The sequence below is a fragment of the Emys orbicularis genome, chromosome 9 (assembly GCF_028017835.1).
Source record: "Emys orbicularis isolate rEmyOrb1 chromosome 9, rEmyOrb1.hap1, whole genome shotgun sequence".
In the NCBI taxonomy this organism is placed as follows: Eukaryota; Metazoa; Chordata; order Testudines; family Emydidae; genus Emys; species Emys orbicularis.
The window spans coordinates 73,325,898-73,346,486 of NC_088691.1; the positions used below are offsets into that span (position 1 = coordinate 73,325,898).

The following is a 20,589-nucleotide window of genomic DNA, read 5'->3' on the forward strand; positions in this document are numbered from 1 at the left end:
GGTTTGGTCCTGCCAATGTAGAAGGCCAGAGCCCTCCTGATGTCCAGGGCACGTAGCCTGCACTCCTCCTCGGACTTTTGCAGCTTCGGACAGAAGACTACCCATAAGTAAATGTCTTGGCTCAAATGAAATTGAGAGACTACCTTGGAAAGAAAGGCTAGATGCGGTCTTAGCTGGACCTTGTCCTTGTAGAAGGCCGCGTAAAGAGGTTATGAGCTGAGTGCCCAAATCTCGGATACCCGGCGGGCCAACATCACTGCAACCAGGAACGTGACCTTCCAGGAGAGAACAGGAAGCCAGAGGCTCAAAAGGGGGACCTGTGAGCCACAACAGCACCAGATTCAAGTCCCACAGAGGAACAGGATCCCTGATGTGTGAGCAAAGGCTCTCCAGGGCCTTAAGGAATTTGGCTGTGATATCCTGAGAGAAAATTGACCTGCCCTCGAGCGGCAGGTGGAAGGCTGAGATGGCTGCTAGATCAACTTTGATCTATGAGAGCAACAAGCCCTGGAGCTTGAGATGCAGGAGTGTAGCGGGGTGGTTACCCGCTCCTGCCCTGAAGGGCTTAAAACAGCCCTGGGGGAAGGTTGGGGCTGGGAACTGCTACGCTGGGCTGACTGGGAAGTGGCTGCAGCTGGGCCACGCCCCAATCAGGCCACAGCTGGCCTGTATAAAAAGGCTGTGAGCCAGGAGCCCAAACAGATTCCCTCTAGCTTCTGAGAGGGAGAGACCTGGCTGCAGGGACCTGAGCAGAGTGCCTGAGTGGAGCAGGGCTGGGGAAAGGCAGAGGAGCTGGGGAGGCTCCAGCCTGGAAAGCCCCAGGCTGTAGTCTAGCAGAGGGCATCCCAGGGTAGGCAAAGGCAGCAGGTCCAAACCCAACCTGGCCTATGATGAGTGGCTGACACTGCAGTCTGCCCCAGGGCCCGGGGGCTAATTGGTGACTGGCAGTAGCCCATGACTGAGGCAAGGTGAGGATAGAGGGTTGGGGGTTCCCCTGGGTAGGGAGACCCTGGGAGAAAGAGGGGTTACTGCCAGGGGGCAGCACCCCAGAGAACAGGGCACCGAAGTCCAAGGAGGGACACCGGGGCCAAGCAGCAGTGGGACACCAGCCTGCAGAGGGCGCTCTGGAGGCTGGAGAAGAGCTAATTCCCAAGGACGACCAGCAGGAGGTGCCGCAGGGGTGAGTCCACTCCCTTACAAGGAGGTAGTCTAGAATGAGTTGCAATGAAGCTCGCTCAGGACAGACACCTTTATTTGCCATCCAGCAGGTGAACTGCTTCCATTTGGCCAAGTAGCCCTCCACCAGAGCCACCTTTCTACTTCCCAACTGGACTCTCTGGATCTTGGTTGACCACTGCCCCTCCTGCACGTTTAGCCACGCATCAGCCAAGCTGTCAGATGCAGTGCCGCCAAGTTTGGGTCCAGAAGACTGCCGTGGTTCTGAGCGGCAGCTGGAAGGGGTCACCACCAAGAGGTCCAGCAGAGTGCTGAACCAGTGTTGGCGTGGCCATGCTGGCACTATGAGGATGACCTTCACCCTGTCCTGCTTAATCTTCACGAGGACCCTGGTCAGCAATGGCACTGGAGGCAAGCCCCTGACCACGGGAGCAGGAAGGCGTCAGATAGTGATCCTCCATCCATGCCCTGAAACAAGCAGAAAAAGTGGCATTTCCTGTTCTGCCTGGATGCGAATAGGTCCACCCAGGGAGTTCCCCACTTGTGGAAGATAGAACTGACCACGTCTGGGTGAAGGAACCACTCATCGTGAGACAAGAAAGTCCTGCTGAGGCAGTATGCCCAAGCATCCTAGGCCCCTGGGAGGTCAGAGGCTATGAGATGTCTGTCGTGCTGCAGACAGATGTTCCAGAGCCGGAGAGCTTCTTCGCAGAAGGCTCTGCCCTGCCTGTTGATACAGAAGACTGGCTGTGTTGTCCATCAGGACCTGAATCACCATGCCTTGTATGGGAGGCAGAAAGGCTTGGGAGGCTAGGCAAACTGCCCTGAGTTCCTGGATGTTGATGTACAGGGACCAATCATGACTGGACCAACAACCCTGCGTACTGAGATTGCCCAGATGGGCTCCCCATCCTAGGTCCGAAGTGTCAGATACAAGAGTCATAGACGAGACTGGGGCCACAAAGGGGACTCCTTCCAGCACAGACGTGGGATCTTGCCACCAGGTGAGAGAACACAGTAGGCTGTCCAGAATCCTGGTCCATGCTGTGCCGGCTGGTGACATAGACCGACCCCAGCCATGTGGCTAGGGGCCTGAGACGGAGCCGTGTGTGCCAGACCACATAAATGCATGCCGCCATGTGCCCCAACAGTCCCAGGCATGTGTGGGTGGTGGTGAGCGGTTGGGCACGCAGAGACAGGATGAGGTCCACCATGGCTTGGAATCAAGTCTCAGGGAGGAAGGCTCTGGCTAGAGTAGAGTACCGCCCCGATCAGTGCAATGCATTGCACTGGAGTTAAGGTTGACTTTTTCTCATTTATTATTAGGTCCAGGTTGTGACCGGTGTAACAGACCAGATCAAGATGCCACTGCACCTGATCTGACCAGCCCCTTATCAACCAACAAATCGTTGAGGTATGGGTAGATTTGGACTCCCTGAGGTTGCAGGTAAACAGCCACTGGCGCTATACACTTTGAACGCTCTTGGGGCCAACGAGAGACCGAAGGGCAGCTCCGTGAACTGGAAATGGCACTGACCTAGTATGAAGTGGAGGAAGTGCCAGTGCCCTAGGAAAAAGGGAAATATGGAAGTAGGTGTCCTTTAAATCGAGGGCGGCATACCAGTCTCCTGGATCCAGGAGGGGATGGAGGCGAGGGAGACCATGCGAAATTTCAACTTCTTGAGAGACTTGAGGCGATGCAGGTCTAGAATAGGTCTGAGGCCCCCTTTTGCCTTCAGAATTAGGAAGTAGCGGGAGTAGAATCCTTCTTTTCATGTTCCACGGAATCTCTTCCACTGCCCCCAGGCACAGAAGGTTTTCAACCTCCTGAATGAGGAGCTGCTCGTGAGAAGGGTACCCGAAGAGGAACGGAGAAGGGGGCTGGAAGGGTTGGTTGGCTATAAATTGCAGGGCATAGCCCGACAAAACTGTGCAGCACCCAGTGGTCCGATGTGATATGGGACCAGGTTGACTAGAAAGGTCGGAGGCGGTTGAGGAAGACAAGGAGCAGATCCGGCACATTGACTGGGGCACCTTCCTCGGGCACACCCTCAAAATGACTGCTTTTGGATGCCTTGGTCCCTGGAAGGACTAGGCTGGGCAGGGAGATGAGATGACTACTGGTGGCATCGCTTAAAAACCAGCCTCTGTCCTTGTTATAGGAGCCAGACCGAGGGGCACCTCAAGGCCTCAATGACAGCGGAGGAGGTGGGGGGCAGAACAGTTTTCTAGCCTGCTGAGGAATATGCAGGCCCAAGGAGCGGAGGGTGGCCAGGAGTCTTTGAGGCCATGGAGCCTTGCATCAGTTAGCTCAGAGAATAGCCCTGTTCGCTTGAAAGGCAAGTCCTGGAGAGTAGTTTGCACCTCCTGGGACAGCCTAGGGGTCTGTAACCAGGAGCTGCGCCTCATGGCTATGACAGAGGTGACCACCCTGGACAGCGAGTCCTTGGCATCTCAGGCCATCTGGAGGGCACCTCTGGCCAGACTTGCCCTCTTCTGCCAAGGTAGCAAATTCTTGAGCCCAATCCTGTAGGAGGCTCTCCTTGAACTTGCTGATGGAGTCCCCGAGGTTTAAATTGTATTTGCCAAGTAGGGCCTGCTGGTTAGATATCCTAAATTGGAGGCTGACTGTTGAATAAATCTTTCTACCAAATAAGTCCAGCTTCTTGGCATCTCTATTCTTGGGGGTGCCACTCGCCTGGCCCTCTCGTTGACAGCAGACATGACCAAGGACCCTGTGGAAGGGTGCGTGTACAGGTATTCAACCCCCCTTTGTGGGAACATAGTACTTTTCCACCTTATTGGATGTGAGCAGAACAAAAGATGGGTCTGCCATACAAACTTGGCAATTTTCAGCATCCCTGGGCGAATGAGCCATGCGACCTGGGCTGAGGCGGAGAAGAGGAGGACATTGAAGAGGTCGGACTCCTCAGCTAGCTCCTTGACCTCCAAATTCAGGTTGGCAGCCACCCTCTGAAAGTCATTGGGGAGCTATTGGTTTGCGAGAGCCCTATCACCACCTCGTCCAGGGACGACGAGGACAACTGCACCGCCGGAGGGTGGCGTCCCCTTGCTCCATTGGACTGCTCTGTGGCCGCTAGGGCCTCCTGTGAAGTTGCCACTTCAGATTTGGCACCATGCCCCGACTCTGGTGCCAGCTGCACTGGGGGTAGCCTGTCCGATGCAGCCTGGAAGGAGCAGTGGTAGAACAGGTACACCCAAGCGTTCTAGTATTGCCACTGGGCAGGCCATTGCCCTCAACCCCATGCCAGCGCTGCAGGCATCTTGGTGGGTTCCCAGCAAGGAGATGATTCACCCTTTATGGGGGCGGGGGGGAGGAAGCGCTGAACTGGCCCTCTGACCCAGACCACTGTCCTTCTGGTGACCAGGGTGGAGATGTCTAAGCCTGAGTCTGCTGACTGACCCTCGTTGGCAACTGGTATGGAGGCAGCCAGGGCTGGTGCCTGCCCAAAGAATGGTACCGGGGCCCTGGTGATTGGTGCCATGACCAGGAACGGTCCCATACTGGAGGGGACTGATGCCTGGGAGATCTGCGAGGCAATGGCAATCAGCACCTTGGCGATCTCTGGCGGGAGGACCGACAGTACTGTGAATACAGGGATCGGCATCGTGACTCCAGAGTCCCATGTCTTGTTGGTGGGGACCGTGGCATTGTAGATCTGGGCCTCCTGGCCAGAGACCGAGGCTGCGGTATCGGGATCCTTGGCCATGGCAAAGGGGAACGATGTTTGCAGTCCGGGGATAGGGACACTCCACTGCCTTTGGGGGCAGTCCCATAACTGACTTGATCGTCGGTACCAGTGTCTTGGCGGGATAGGCCATATGGCCAGGTGCCTGCTGTGTCAGTCAGCCTAACTGTTCTTTGGCCACCAGGCCCACTTCAGGCGCAGATGGCCCTGCAATGGGCCAGGACCCCCTACCACTCCCTGGAGTTGGAGGCAGGTCCCTGGCTGGGCTAGGGGGTCCGACCATAGCAGTAGCCCTGAGAGCCTCTGTAGCAGGCACAAGGCCTAACAGGTCCTTTGCCTGAAGTTTCCTTCGTGTGGTGCCTGCGGACCAGTCGACTTAGACTGCTTCTTTGTTACCGGTAAGTGGGAAACAGTGCTGGGTGGATTCCGCTGCCAGCGGTGCACTGCATGCCGATACTGAAGTACCGGGCACGGAGTCAGCGTGCAAGGGCTCTGATGCCAGGCACAGATCAGCCTCCATGAGAAGGGCCCTCAATCGAATGTCCCACTCTGAGTCCAGGGACAAACGTTTTTGCAGATCCAGCACTTTTTTCTATGCAACTCCCCCAAGAACTTTAAACAGCTATCATGAGGGTCACTGATGGTCATCAGCTGGCTGCACTCAGGACATGGCTTGAAGCCTGGCGAGCTGGGCATGCCCCACTCCGGGACAAAGTCCCAGACGGGACTCTAACTACTAAACTACTATTAAAACACTGAACAGCTAACTAATCACTCAACTAAACACAAAGGAGACTGGTCTAAACAATGAAGAACCGCTAATGCTCTTGCTAAGCAAGACCAGATGCTCCAACCAACTGTCACTACTTCAACTGGCAGTAAGAAGGAACAGAGGGTGTAGGGCCGGTGGCACCTGATATATTGCCGCATGAGCTTAGCACTCCGGAGGGCACCACAGCTGGTCCCATAGATACTGCTACAGCAAATATCTCCAACAACTGTGCATGTGGGCCCGCACACACACAGAATGGAATAGACATGAGCGAGCACTCAAAGAACTTCCTATATTTTTTTGACCAATAGGATGCAGGGCAACTCCTGAATGTAGGTCCCCAGTACATCCAACAGGGTCAAGGTGGAGCATTATAGGGATAAGGCTGTTTCCAGTATGACTGACCAGGCCATTGTCATGCCTGAAGTGGATGAGACTGGGCTCTGAAAATCAAGTCCCTGGTCTGTAGAGAGGCTCTCTCATTGATTATTGTGATCAAAGAGGAAAAGTTTCCCTGATAAAGTGGAGAGAAAGTGTGCCCTGGTGAAGGAGATGAGTAAGCTTCCTGCAGAGGTGATACTCAAATTTAAGGTGACTGTGGTACCAAGAGACCAGGGCTATGACATCAGTGCCAGAAACATAGCAACCTCTTCGCACATTGAAATCAGCCAGCCATTAAGGTTTCTATTATCCATGCTGATGTCAGTACTAGTACCAATGTCGATGCTGGTGATTCAAGGTTGCCAGAATTGTCAGGGATAGGTACTGAAAATGTCTTGTACCTTTTGAGTACAGAGCCACACATTGAGAAAGCATCACATCTCCTTGTGCTTAGTGCTTCCCCTTGTGTTTTAGGAATGGAAGAGGGGAAATCTGTGTGAGGAGTCTATATAGCCTGGTGTTTGGATCTCCCCTGCCTTGGTGAGGAGGCAATATTGGTCTTTGCTGCCAGTGTGGTCGCTGATAAGGTGGTTTACAATTGCCCCAAATCCTTGCCTGACAGTGCCACGAATGCAGGCACCAACGTTGTGTGGTGCTGGCAAAGGCAATGTCTGACTAGGACTTAAGACCAGTTCTATCTTGAAGACAAATTCTTGTTCCTTGGGGTCCAAAGTGCCTTATTGATGGCTAAAGTTGCATCTTGAACAAAGTGAACCTGGATTTCCTTGTCCTGGTCAAAAAGGAACAGCTAACCAAGGAGCTGTCGACCATACTGCTGTTTATATCGTGGATAGACCAAAACTAGTGTTAGTGGACCAAAACGTGACCAAATGCCTCCTTGACTACTAAGAAACACTCTTCCTGTGTGTACAGCACAAGGCAGCAGTCCTCTTGTTAGTCAGCTTTGTATGTTGGCTCTTAAATACAAGAGGTGTTTTGAGAAACTAATCAAGTGGCCAAATATCTAATTTGAGATCAAACAGGCCTTATCACACAATAAAATGCTTTGACACCGCACAAGCAGTTGTTTTCACTTGCTAAAAGAGAGAAAATTATGTCAGTCACTTGTCCCATTTAAAGGAGTAAGTTAACCTGGTGTTTACACTGTCTACCTGCTGTAATAGAGATATGTAAATAAATCCTTTTTCGGGGTAGGCTGGATGGATTCTGTTTTTGGGAGTTCACAATCCCTCTTGGGCTACGTGGCTCAGTGTGAAAATACATAATTTGTTCTCCTATGTCTAGATTTCATGCTAGCTGGAAGATTAAAATACGGAATCTGGTTATATGTACACTTCACCTGATCACTTCAGCCTACAACAGCACTGCAGCTGTAATTTGAGGAAAAACATTTATGAAGTCACAGCAATTCCAGTTATTAGGATTACAGAACTTGAAAGACTGAATTTAATAGCATCAAGTCATGCTGTATTTACATACTAATATATATGCCTTTTGTTCAGAGTTTCTCAAATATACTTGTAGGTAATAGCGATCTTACCTTCCTTCTAATGTGTCGTCTTGTGGTTGGGCCCCGGCAGTGTTCCTCTGTGAACGTCGCAGTGACCCCCCTGGATTGTTATTAGGCCGGTTGGACATTGGCACCTCTCTCCTGAAGGGACATACCCTTTCTAGACACTACCATTCACTGTAAGAAAAAAAGTCAATACACTTAGACACAGAAAAGGATTCCTGAAGATACTACATTATTAAGTAAGAAAAGTGTCTTCATGGAATGGAAGGCTTAAGTCTGTTCCAAGTCAAGTGATACTCTAAAAGATAACCTCATTACTGCTCAGTATGCAGGGTGGATTAAAAAAAAAAAAAAAAAAAAAAAAAAAAAAAGGAAAAAACCCACAATGATTCTTTTTTTATTATTATTATATATAAGATTTTTTTATTTAAAGCAGATTTGAGGGGAAAAAAACTTCTTAATTAAAACTACCTTTGAGCTAAAATGTATCTCATCATAGAATAGGGATTATAAATTCTAATTCTATAGTATGAGAATATATTCATGTAATGTTTAAGAAAACGTTTTGTAAATGAGTTCCAATAGTTGATGGATTAGGTACCCAATCTTATGGGGTTCTACAGGCTTCTGTATAGATTACAGAGGTTAATCTATCCAATGGGACGCAGTGCTCAGTCTAGAAGATAGCATCAGAGATGCTTAGTTTTGCTGTTCTCAAACTATGGATTTGTGTCTCCAGAGGTAACATGCTTGTTAACAGCAAAAATGTTTTAAAATAAATATACAGAGAGGTGAGAAATAACAGACCTCAATTCTATTGTCCCTCTGCAAATTTGTGTACAGAGAGTCAATCCCTTACCTCTCTCTAAAAGTGCAAAGTTTCAAAAAGTTCAATGAATAGAAATTGTTGGGGGCAGAAAAGATCTGGACAAAGAAGAAATCTGGAGATAAATGTGAGAAGCAAGGGACATATGCTTGTTTTGTTAAAATATGTTTGCGGTTGAAGAAAAAAAAATCCAGACTCCATAATATTGTTAAAAAGTTAAATAAAACCATTTAAATGTCTGTCTGGTGATGTTCTCCTCCTAATACAGCATGGCAAGAAAATCCTCCCAAATATTAATGATTAATCTGTTGAATTGGAGATAGTTCACCTCCCAATGACTTCATAAATATCTGCTTCAATTACCTTTGGTAAATGAAATAACCAAATAATCATTCATTTTCTGATATAGCTGTAAAACTAATCTGAAAAGTTTTCAAAATAAATCACTGTTTAAAAATGTATAGTGTGTACCTTCTAAAAATGAAACCTACATCTCTGAGTTGTGAAGAATATGTATTAAGGTTATAACAACCAACAAGAATGCACTTTTATGTAGAAAACCATGATTAAATAGAGTCTTCCTGACTAGTGATTTACATCAATTTGATTTAAATCAAATTCACCCTGTCAGTACATATTAGTTACGTTTAGTCAACATGACATTCTATATTAGAGTTTTTTCTAGAAAAGAGCATTTAGTTTTTTTGTGATGCTTTCATGGAAAGAGGTAAGATATGGACTGTTTAAAATCCACAGCATTTATAAACATTTAGGGAGAAATGCATTATTTTTAGTGGTACCTACATACATTATTAAGTTGACAACTAAACAAGTCTCCGAGAAACTGTACACTTCCTTATGGAGGGAGGTGGCACAGTTGTATTGCTGCCAATTCCTGGAAGAAGGGATGCGCAAGATTAAAGCGGGAAGAGAGATGCTTTACAAGTACAGTAGTTTAAAATGTTAAACTTCTTCATATATGTGTGAATTAGATAAACATATAACCATTCACCATACAAGACCCAGTCATTAGCCAGAAATTCTTGTTCGGAGATCAGATGAAATCTGATCTGTTTTTAAAGTTGTTGGGAGCACTGAATTTACAATTGATAGAGAGAAAGTTACCTTAAGATAATCAACTCAAGAAATGCTTACTCAAGTAAGATAGGTACACCTCTACCCCGATATAAAGCTGTCCTCGGGAGCCAAAAAATCTTACCGCGTTATAGGTGGAACCGTGTTATATTGAACTTGCTTTGATCCGCCGGAATGCACGGCCCCCCCCCCGGAGCACTGCTTTACCGCGTTATATCCGAATTAGTGTTATATCGGGTCACAGTATATCAGGGTAGAGGTGTACATGATGCCTTTATACTTAATCTTGTGAAGCCTACAACGTTCTCACAGATATCTTTGTCTTTCTAAATACGGCTTTGCCAATGACCTCAAAGAGAAAGACCCCATACTGCCCTGCCAACGTCCTTGGACAGAAATATTTTGAGATTCATGCTTGCTCATTTCGTAAACAGAGAAAGAGGAGTACCTCATATTGTGGCAAATTATGCTATTTTGTGTTTACGTAGGCAAGCTGATAGCAACTGAACTGTGGTCAGTAAACCTATTTTTACTTATGACTCCATCCATAATTTTAAAAATCAAAAGGGGATTTGCAGGCAAAACAGCTGCAACAAAGAATATAGCATTACTTATATGAAAGTAGAAAGGACAGGAAAACTGGATAAGGTCCAAAGTGTCAACTTCAAACCACCACTTGGACTGCAGTATCTGATAAAACAGATACACCTCTACCCAGATATAACGCGACCCAATATAACACAAATTCGGATATAACGCAGTAAAGCAGCGCTCCAGGGGGGCGGGGCTGCACGCTCTGGTGGATCAAAACAAGTTCGATACAACACGGTTTCACCTATAATGCGGTAAGATTTTTTGGCTCCCGAGGACAACGTTATATCGGGGTAGAGGTGTATTAAAGTATGATAGTTTAAGGGGTATTTTTAAGCTCAGATTTTGAGAGTTAAGTGCTGAGCTATGCTTCAGCACTCAGCGCAGCCACTGAAGTCATTTTAAAAGCTTGTGTTCTCATATTAGTGAGAGGTATTTTATTCAAAACCAGTACTAGAGATTATTAAAAGTAGTGTTATGCATCTCATTCAAATTAGTCTTTGTGGATCCGACCTTGACCAGTTAGATTTCTCATGCCTGTTAGGTAACACCAATGCTCCCAGCGCCTTTCACAGGCTTTTGCCCTCTCTTCCTTAGGATATCACAACTGCTCACATGGATTTTGCAAGATCCAGATTTCAATGTTGCATTGTAATCTGATCACAATCCTAGACTAGTGGAAGACTGATGCTAGACACTCTTGTCATTTTCTCTTGCAAGAAATCTGAAAAATCCTGTGGTTTGAGGAATTAGTCAAAGGTGTGAGAAGATAATTGAATCCCACGTCTGCAATCCTAGTTATATTGGCAGAAATTAAGGAGGAGAGAACAAACTTCTGATGGACAAGTCAGCCTGGTCACAAGGTGCTGAAGAGGATCTCTGGCAGAAGTCGGGGGGGGGGGGGGGGGGGGGAGGAAGGTTGGAGTAAGCCTGGGCCGGAAGTTGACAGAGTAGACTTTGCAATGGGAGAAAAGAGCAAAAAGGATGAAGAATGGAGAGAAACAACCACCTTATCAGTGGAAGAAATGGAAGAGAAGATAGGGAGAAAAGGGTTAAGAACAGACAAGTCATCAATACTGATGGATGGGAAGTCACAGAAAGGCCAAATAAGAGGACATTGGGGGAGGGCTGATAGGCAATGGTAAAGACCAGGTAGATGGTCTTGGAGGGGCTGGGGGGGAGAAGGGGGGGAAATAAAAGTCAAAGGAATGGCTGATTGGATGAGTGGAAGAGTTGAAGCAGGTAGGATCAAAATAAAAAAGAAGACAATGAGGGAGAGGAAACATGAAGCCACAGGGTTGGATGAGTCATCAAACATGGAAGCTGACATCACAGAGAATGAATATGGGAGACTGAGGAGAGAAGAGGAGACCATCAGCTGAAATCAGAGAGGAAGGCTCATAGGAAGTTGGGTGGATGGTAAATAGCAACACTGAGAAGGAGCAGAAAGAAGAGTGACTCGGTGCTGTTCAAAAGAGGAGAAAAAGTGGGAAGGGGGAAGAAGGAAGGGTTGGAAGTAGGGCTGTTGATTAATCGCAGTTAACTCAAAAAATTAATCGCGATTAATTGCACTGTTAAACAATACCAACTGAAATTTATTAGATTTTTTGGATGATGTTTTTCTACATTTGAAAATGTATCGATTTCAATTACAACACAGAATACAAGTACTGTAGTGCAATCTCGATCATGAAAGTGCAACTTACAAATGTAGTTTGTTACATAACTGCACTCAAAAACAAAATATAAAACTTTAGAGCCTACAAGTCCACTCAGTCCTAGTTGTAGTTCAGCCAATTGCTAAGAGAAACAAGTTTGTTTACATTTACGGAAGATAACGCTGCTCACTTCTTAATTACAATGTCACCTGAAAGTGACAACAGGCATTTGCATGGCACGGTTGTAGCCGGCGTCACAAGATATTTACATGCCAGATGCACTAAAAATTCATATGCCTCTTCATGCTTTGGCTATTGTTCCAGAAGACATGTTTCCATGCTAACGCTCATTAAAAAATAATGTGTTAATTAAATTTGTGACTGAATTCCTTGGGGAGAATTGTATGTCTCCTACTCTGTTTAACCCGCCTTCTGCCATATAATTCGTGTTATAGCAGTCGCGGATGATGACCCATCACATTTAAAAAAAAAAAAAAAAAAAAAAAAAAAAGCACTTTCACTGCAAATTTAATAAAATGCAAAGAAGATACCAATTTCTAAAGATCGCTACAGCACTAGACCCAAGATTTAAGAATCTGAAGTGCCTTCCAAAAATCTGAGAGGGATGAGGTGTGGAGCTTGCTTTCAGAAGTCTTAAAAGAGCAACACTTGGATGCAGAAGCTACAGAACCCAAAACACCAAAAAAGAAAAAGAAAAAAAAAAAAAAATCAACCTTCTGGTGGTGCCATCTGACTCAGATGATGAAAATGAACATGCACCAGTCCACACTGCTTTGGACTGTTATAGAGCAGAATCCGTCATCAGCATGGACATATGTCCTCTGGAATGGTGGTTGAAGCATCAAGGGACATATGAATCTTTAGCGCATCTGGCATGTAAATATCTTGTGACGCAGGCTACAAAAGTGACATGCAAATGCCTGTTCTCACTTCCATGTGACATTGTAAACAAGAAGCAGACAGCATTGTCTTTCTGCAAATGTAAAATAATTGGTTTGTCTGAGCGATTGGCTGAACAAGAAGTAGGACCAATTGGACTTTCAGGGTCTACAGTTTTAAATTTTATTTTTGAATGCAGGTTTTTTATACATAATTCTACATCTGTAAGTTCAACTTTCATGATAAAGAGATTGCACTACAGTACTTGTATTAGATAAATTGAAAAAATACTATTTATTATTATTATTATTTTTTTTACAGTGCAAATACACTGGACCCTCACTAGAACAAGGGATTTGGGATCCATGCCAAATACTGCGTTATAGCGGGGACCGCGTTAAAATGAAATTACTGTATACAGTAAATGTCACATCCATAAAGTATAGAAAACCTTAGAAAATAAACTCCTACTGGAAGGAAACAAACGAGAAAAAAGTGTCTACTTTAAATCTCTAATAAAGCAACATTACAATAAACTAGTCTAGTTTTTCTTTAAAAAGTCAATGAGTTGCTTTTGCTTCTTGCTGCTGTGCTGCTTCTGCTTAGCAAACTGAGAGACTACATAGCTGCATAATTTTTAATAGGCTCAACGTCTTGCGTCTCGAACCATCTCAAAACAGTCTCCAAGCCGGCTATAGTCGCAGTTGACGTTGGAACGACGTCCACTTCATCTTCCTCCTTTTCTTCCACAGCGAAGGCCAATTCTTCAGCTTCTGGAATGTTGTTTGGTCGTACTGCCTGAAGTATTTGGTCATCCGTTAGACTTTCAACAACAGGACAAAATTTTTCTGCTTCATCGTCGCCTCTTACAAAGGACTCGATATTTTGTGGCAGAACAGTTACCCCGAGCACGGACAGTTGCTGGTACAGCTACTGCATCCACTCCATGTCTGTTCTTCCAACTTCCTCTTCTGTAAATCGCTTGAAGTCGAATTCCTCGTCAGACTGTGATCGGCTTTCTTTATTTTCTTCCAGGAGCAGGTGGCCAAACAACTCTCAGTCCCACCATCCAACAGCTGTTTATTATTTCAGCGCGTAATAAATTCCAGGAATCGCCACCAATGTAAAAAAAAGTATTTTATAGTCAACTTCTTCAGAAAAATCGGTGACAGACAACTCGCTTTCTATCATTTGTCCTACCAAGTTTCATTGATAGTGCTGCTTAAAAACTGCAATAACACCTTGATCAAGTGACTGGATTTTGGAAGTTGTGTTTTTAGGTAAGTATTCAACCTGTATTTTACGGTTTCAGGTTCTGAGTCTTTCAGCTGGAGGATGCGCTGACAGTTGTCTAGCAAAAGAGCGGCCTTTTCTTCTAAGCGTTTTGCCTGCAAATGCTTTCGCACAGAAGGGATAAATTCGGAGAAGAACCATTGTTCAAAAATCTCTCGTGATCCAGCAATTTTTGGAGTTCTTGTACGAAAACAGCAGGCAATTCACATTTACGTGATGAAAGCATCGAGGCATGCGAGACTTTCCAATGCACAATGGTTTTAATTTATGTTTGCCTGTTGCATTCACACAAAACAATAAAGTAGGGCAATCTTTTGCCTGTTTATATCCTTCTTTCTTACCTTCATCTGTTCTGACAAACCAGGGTTTTATTGGCCAACATTTTATAATAAATTCCTGTTTCGTCTGCATTGTAAACCTGTTCCTCCGAGTAACCCTCTGCCTGTAAAATTTCCCTCAGCTTTGCAGGGTATGATTGTGCGGCGTCGGCATCAGCAGAGCGTTTTTCTCCCGAAACTGCAATCTGAGAGATGCAGTGTCTTTTCTGAAATCGGCATAGCCAACCCGAACTCGCCTTAAAATTGCTGAATTCGCCATTAAGTTCCCGGTCGAATTTTTCCGCTTGCATGGTTATAAGCGGACCAGAGATCAGAATGCCTTTCTGCTGTTCTTGCACAAACCACATGTATAGCACAGAATCAAGATCGGCATCATTCGCTAAACAGGCTCGTTTTCTTTGAAGGCCATGCGCTTCATCCAGGTTATGAATGTAAGTTTCCAAGCTTGTCAGCATTCTTTAGCCATCCACCTTTCGTGGACTCGTTAATGCCAATATCGCAGCTAATCTTTGCCTAGGTTTCACCATTTCTAAGTCCTTCGATAGCATCCAATTTCTCCTGCACCAAGTAAGCCTTCCTTTTGCCCATTTTTGACATCTTTCTAAAGATAAATACCTGTACATTTTTATTACATTACATTTGTATGGCGTTCTAGGCCTACAGCAATTGTCTTAGGGCTTGTCTACACTACCGCGCGGGGTCGATCTAAGAGACGTAACTTCAGCTACAGTACGTGAATAGCTGGCGCTCTCCCATTGACTGCGCTTGCGCGCCTCGTTCTGGTGGAGTACTGGAGTCGATTTATCACATCTATACTCAAAAAAAATTGTACTGTACAGTACTTTATTTGGGATCCATGGCCGCAACCACATTATATCCGAATTAGTGTTATATAGACGCACGTTCTAGCGAGGGTCCAGTGTATTTGTAATCAAAAATATCAGTGAGCACTGTACACTTCATATTGTGTTGTAATTGAAATACATTTGAAAATATAGAAAACATCCAACAATACTTAAATAAATGGTGTTCTATAGTTTAACAGCATGATTAATCGCGATTAATTTTTTTTAATCACTTGACAACCTTAGTTGGAAGCAGAAAGAAAAGGAGACAGGACAACCTCCCCACCACCACCAGTCTGATCTAAAGCAGAGAGATTACAGTTTTATGCTGCTGTTTGGACCACTCTACAGTAAAAAGGTCTTCACCCTACCTTAAAAAAGGGAGGAAGAGCAGAAATCATGCACTCATATACAAATGTAGGTTAAGTACGAGACATAATACTGAAGTACCACAAGTTTATTTGAAATTATGTTCTCACTTATAGTTTAAAATTACACACTTGTTTACAAGACAAGACTAGTTGCCACATCTATCCCCGATTTATGGAGATTCCAACACAAGAAAGGAGCTGGCATTTGTAAGAAACAAATCCTTGAAAAAGTTATTTAAGCATCCTTAAGCTAATACAGCTAGCCTTTTAAGAGCACCTTTGTTAGCACTGATTAGACCAAAGATTCAGAAGTAGTTTCGGGTAACATCTTCCATATGAAACGGTGGAGTTTTACCAGGACACCTTCTGACCTGGATTGACTGGGAGGAGTTTCCTGTTTGCTAGTACTAACTTTTCATACTGTTTTCAACAGCAAATTGAATATATTGACATTGGAAGTTATAGCAGATGTTTCTTCAAAGTCTTTCAACTCTTTTAGATCGTGTGCTAGAATGAATTCCCATGTACATATTCCTACACCACACTAGTTATCTTTATGAGAGTAGTTTATACTTGGAAATATTTCTACTGGTTATTTCAAACACAAACTGTCCCACAATCAGTCAAGATGCCAAGTCCAGAATAAAATTTCAGACCTAAATATTTAATCAACTAATATTCAGTAGAATTGGAACTTGTTCTTTTCCACCCGTTCAGATCTTTTGCATCTGAAAATTAAAATGCAACAGTCAAGCTTCAGACAACAATGCTCACAAGTATTCACGCCATTTCAGTAGTATGAAAGTGTTTTGTAAAAAAGAGGAATAATACACTCTAAACTTTGAGTCTAGAAGCTAAGCCAATAGTGCAGAGAACCAGCTTGGCTTAAGGAAAATAGTACTCTCCCATGCAGCCATGTGACCTAGAAAAACTCCTCTGCCAATCAGGTCAATTTGCAGCTGAGTAAGATAGAACTCTTTTGTAATTGAACCCTGCTAGGAAGCTGCTAGATGCAGGAGCAGAGACATAAGCAGACATTTATGCTCTAAAACAAAAACTATACTAGGTAATTTCAGAGTTACAATAATGCTTCCACCAATTCAACTGAACTGAGTTAGTAGCAGTGGAAATCCTAGTGTAGATGTTTCTAGGCCATTTTTTCCTCTCCATGTAAGCTATAACATGCTTGAGGTAAGAGAAGTCATCTCTGCTCTCAAGAGATGCAAATCAAGTATTCTGCAAGCAGCAGCACCTTCTGTCCAGGTCACTGGTATTCCTTCCCATAGCCAGCAACAATGGAGTTGGAAGCCAAAAGCCTACGCGTACTCAAAGGAAAAGCAAAAAAGAAAGGGGGAAGGGGAGAAGAGAACACTAGCCTTTTACTTCCCTTTAGTAGTCAGAAGAGCTACAACAGCAACGACCTGTGTCTTCCCCCCGTCCCCCAATCAACCAAGAGATGAGAGGCTAAAGTGTGTTGGCTTCATATCAAAAAACTGTTTAGTAGCTCCACTGCTGCCCCCCTTTTCCCTTCATTTTTATTGCTGCCCTGCCTAGCCAACAGAAGTAAGATTAGGTTTACTTTTCTGGTTAACAGGTAACAGTTTCTCAAGCCCTGCCTTCTGGTTTGAAGTTTTCATTCAGTATGTTTATTGATTGGTTTGTAACTAATAGGTTACTCCTCTCAAATGAAGCCAATCATGGCTTAGTATTTTGCACTCTTCTCATGTTGCTGTTTGCTTCTTCCATATTCCATTCAGATACATTAAAGCAAGGGTGGGCAAACTACGGCCTGTGGGCCAGATCCAAAGCCCTGACGGGCCGGATCTGGCCTGCGGGATTGCCACCCGTGGCGCCACACGCCCTGCACCACTCCCAGAAGCAGCCGGCATCACGTCCCTGCGGCCCCGGGGGGAAGGGGGGTGCAGAGGGCTCCACGAGCTGCCCTCGCTTGCAGGCATTGCCCCCCACAGCTCCCATTGGCCAGGAACGGGAAACCCCGCAGCCAATGGGAGCTTCGGGGGAGGTACCCACAGGCGAAGTCAGTGCACAGAGCCCCCTCTGCCTGCCCGCCCCCAGGGGCTGCAGGGACATGGTGCCAGCTGCTTCCGGGAGTGGCGCAGGGCCAGGGCCAGTGTGCACCGCTGCCACCCCGGAGCAGCTCAAGGTAAGCAGCGCCAGGCCAGAGCCTGCACCCCATACCCCAACCCCCTGCTGCACCCCTCCTGCACCCTGACCCCCCTTATAAACCCCACACCCCTCCTCTGCCCCAACCTCTTGCCCTGAGCCCCTCCCTGCACACCACACTCCCCCCTGCCCCAGCCCTACATGCAATTTCTCCACCCAGATGTGGCCCTTGGGCCAAAAAGTTTGCCCATCCCTGGATTAGAGGCTCAAGAAAAAAAGTACATGGCCTACACTTGCGTCAGATGGCCCTATAGCTCTGACCCCGGACATGGAGGTCAACTTGTTTAAAATAATGATGTTCAGATATCTGGCAAGGCACTGAGCTAGCTTAGCTTAACTAATCAAGAACATTAAAGATCAGTGCTCTGCCAGACTCTTCAAAAGGGTCTAGACATTTCTTCCATGCACATCTATCAAGTAGAGTCCCCTCAGTAGATCCCTGTCTAACCCCATATTTCCCACAAAAGAGCATTGAGAGCCCATTAGACTAAAAGCAACTCTTCTCTGGGCCTTTTCCAGATCCCATAAAATCCTAGTTTCATCCCATCAAGCTAGAAGAGAGCAAATACAACCCAACTCTAAACTTCTTCAGAGCCATAAGATCAGTTCACCACTATTTGTAATTACAAGTGATTTGCATTCCCTATTTTGTAGTCTCAAGAACAGTGGATATGTAGCCTTTACATTATTGGCCACTACATCTGTGATAAATGAAGGGGGAGGGTAGCTCCCTTTTATGGGCACCCAACCAGCCATAAAATCCCTGTTAGTAGCTGTTCTCTACTTGCTTTACCTGTAAAGGGTTAAAAAGTCCATAGGTAAAAGGTAAGGGAGTGGGCACCTGACCAAAAGAGCTAATGGGAAAACTAGAACTTTTTAAAATGGGGGAGGGGGGGAATTTCCCCTTTTTCTGTGTTGTTCTCCCGGAGAGCAGAGACAGGGCTGGAACTATGCTGTAAGAGCTTGGGCTAGGTATGGGAAAAAAAAAAAAAAAATCAGATCATACCTAGAAACTTCTCATTTGAAACCCCAGATATCTAAGTAGATCAGGAAATGTCTAGGATGACACAATTAGGTTTCTCTCTTATTTCTTTATGGCTTGTGGACTCCTCTGTGCTAACCCCAGGTGCTTTTGTTTTGCTTGTAACCTTTAAGCTGGACCTCAAGAAAGCTATTCTTTATTCTTAATTTTTGTATTTGCTCTTTTTAAATCTAGCAATAACCTGAGGTTTCAGATAAATTTTATTAAAAAAAAAATAGATGTGTCTTGAGAGGTTTGTGCATGTTTAATTAGCTGGTGGCAACAGCTGATTTCCTTTGTTCTTTCTCAGCTCTTCCCTGGAGGGGGGTGTGAAAGAGCTTGAGGGTACCCCACAGGAAGGAATTCCCAAGTGTGCCTTCCTGGGTTCTCAAAGGGGTTTTTGCCCTTGTGTAGTGGCAGCATCTACCTATCCAAGGTCAGAGAGAAGCTGTAACCTTGGGAGTTTACTACAAGCCTGGAGTATCTAGAGAAAGGACTTCAGTGGCCCTTGAGACTCTTTGTATGAAATGGTGCGTGCGTGCTTATTTTTGCAAAAGTCTAAAGCACATCATATTGCAGTAGCATGTAGCACTGCCTCAGCCAGGTTTGGACCCATTGTTCTAGGTCCTGTACAAATGTAGTGTTCTACACTGTTATGCCCTAAGAGCTTACAATCTTAAGAGACATGTAAATGAGAGAAACAAGTGAACAGTTCTTCGGAGCAGTAATCAACTCACCTCACACCATGTAGCTATCAGGTTTTAGTTTACTGACAAAGTGAGTTTTGAGACAGGATTTAGAGGCTAAAAGGACTTTACGGATTTGGACAGGAAACTTTCATTTCATAAGGGGCAGCACAGGAGAAATACTTGTTGGTGAAGTAGAGATACCAGTGATTCTAGCGTCAAATTACTTAAGTGAAGGAAGGAGTTGACTGAGCTCAAGTAGGGTAGATAGGTAAGGCAGGGGAGAGTTGTTAAGGGTTTTGAAAGCAAGGATCAGTTTGATACAGCAGGAAAGCCAATGAAGGGACTTAGAAGGATAATCTAGTCAGGCAGCCTGAAGATTATTTTAGCAGTATTCTAAATGAACTTGAGGGGGAAGTTTAGTGGCAACTACAATAATCAAGGTGCAGGAAGATCAGGGTTTGGACAAGAGTTTCGACAGCACAGGGATAGAGAAATGGTCAGATCTTACAGTTGCTATGCAGTAAGAAACAATAAGGATTACTCATGATCTGGATGTGTGGGTCAAGATAGGGCAGAGTCAACGGTGAAATCAAGATTACCAGTTTGAGCAACAGGAAGAATGGAGGAGTTACCTACCGATGAAAGAAGGGGAGGGAAAAGAAGATCAGATCTGTTTTTGCCATGTTAGTCACCAGCTGAAACTTGTCTATTCATGGGAATATGCCAGAAAGACAAAGGTTTTTGCTTGTTTGTTTAATTAAAACCCAATATCCATCCATACACTCTAGGAACTCGTCATAACTTAATGATAGGAATATTATAAGAACAAGAGACCCAAGGCTCATTCAGTTTAGTACAATTTACAAACATGCTTCCAATTAAGTTTATCCAATTCTTATTCCTGCTGAGAAGCAGAAATCCAATTAACAGGTAAAGTTTCTATTTCTGTACTCCTTACAACACTAGTCAAGATTGGATGATAAAAATCAACAATTTCAATATTAGAAAGCTGCAACAGATTTCTTGTTATGGCTAAGTGAAAATTCTATTCTAGTACTATTCACTTTAGAAACCTAATTCCACAAGTATTCTCTCTCAAAAAGAGTTAGATCCCACTACTTTACACACAATCCTGCAGATACATCTTTCCACCCAGGAAGGAAGCCAATGCCTTGGCAGAAGATTTAACCTCACTCCATAGAATT

The 20,589-nt window shown here is 45.0% G+C and overlaps 1 protein-coding gene across 1 annotated transcript in view; it reads right to left on the minus strand.

Moving 5' to 3' along the window:
• The window catches only part of TRIP12 (thyroid hormone receptor interactor 12), a 155,829-nt gene that overhangs the window by 112,891 nt on the left and 22,349 nt on the right, over positions 1 to 20,589 (minus strand). Inside the window, exon 2 of the mRNA XM_065411164.1 lies at positions 7,601 to 7,747. Coding sequence (XP_065267236.1) covers positions 7,601 to 7,698 — 98 coding nt within the window. The 5' untranslated portion in view covers positions 7,699 to 7,747. The remainder of the gene's footprint in view (positions 1 to 7,600; positions 7,748 to 20,589) is intronic.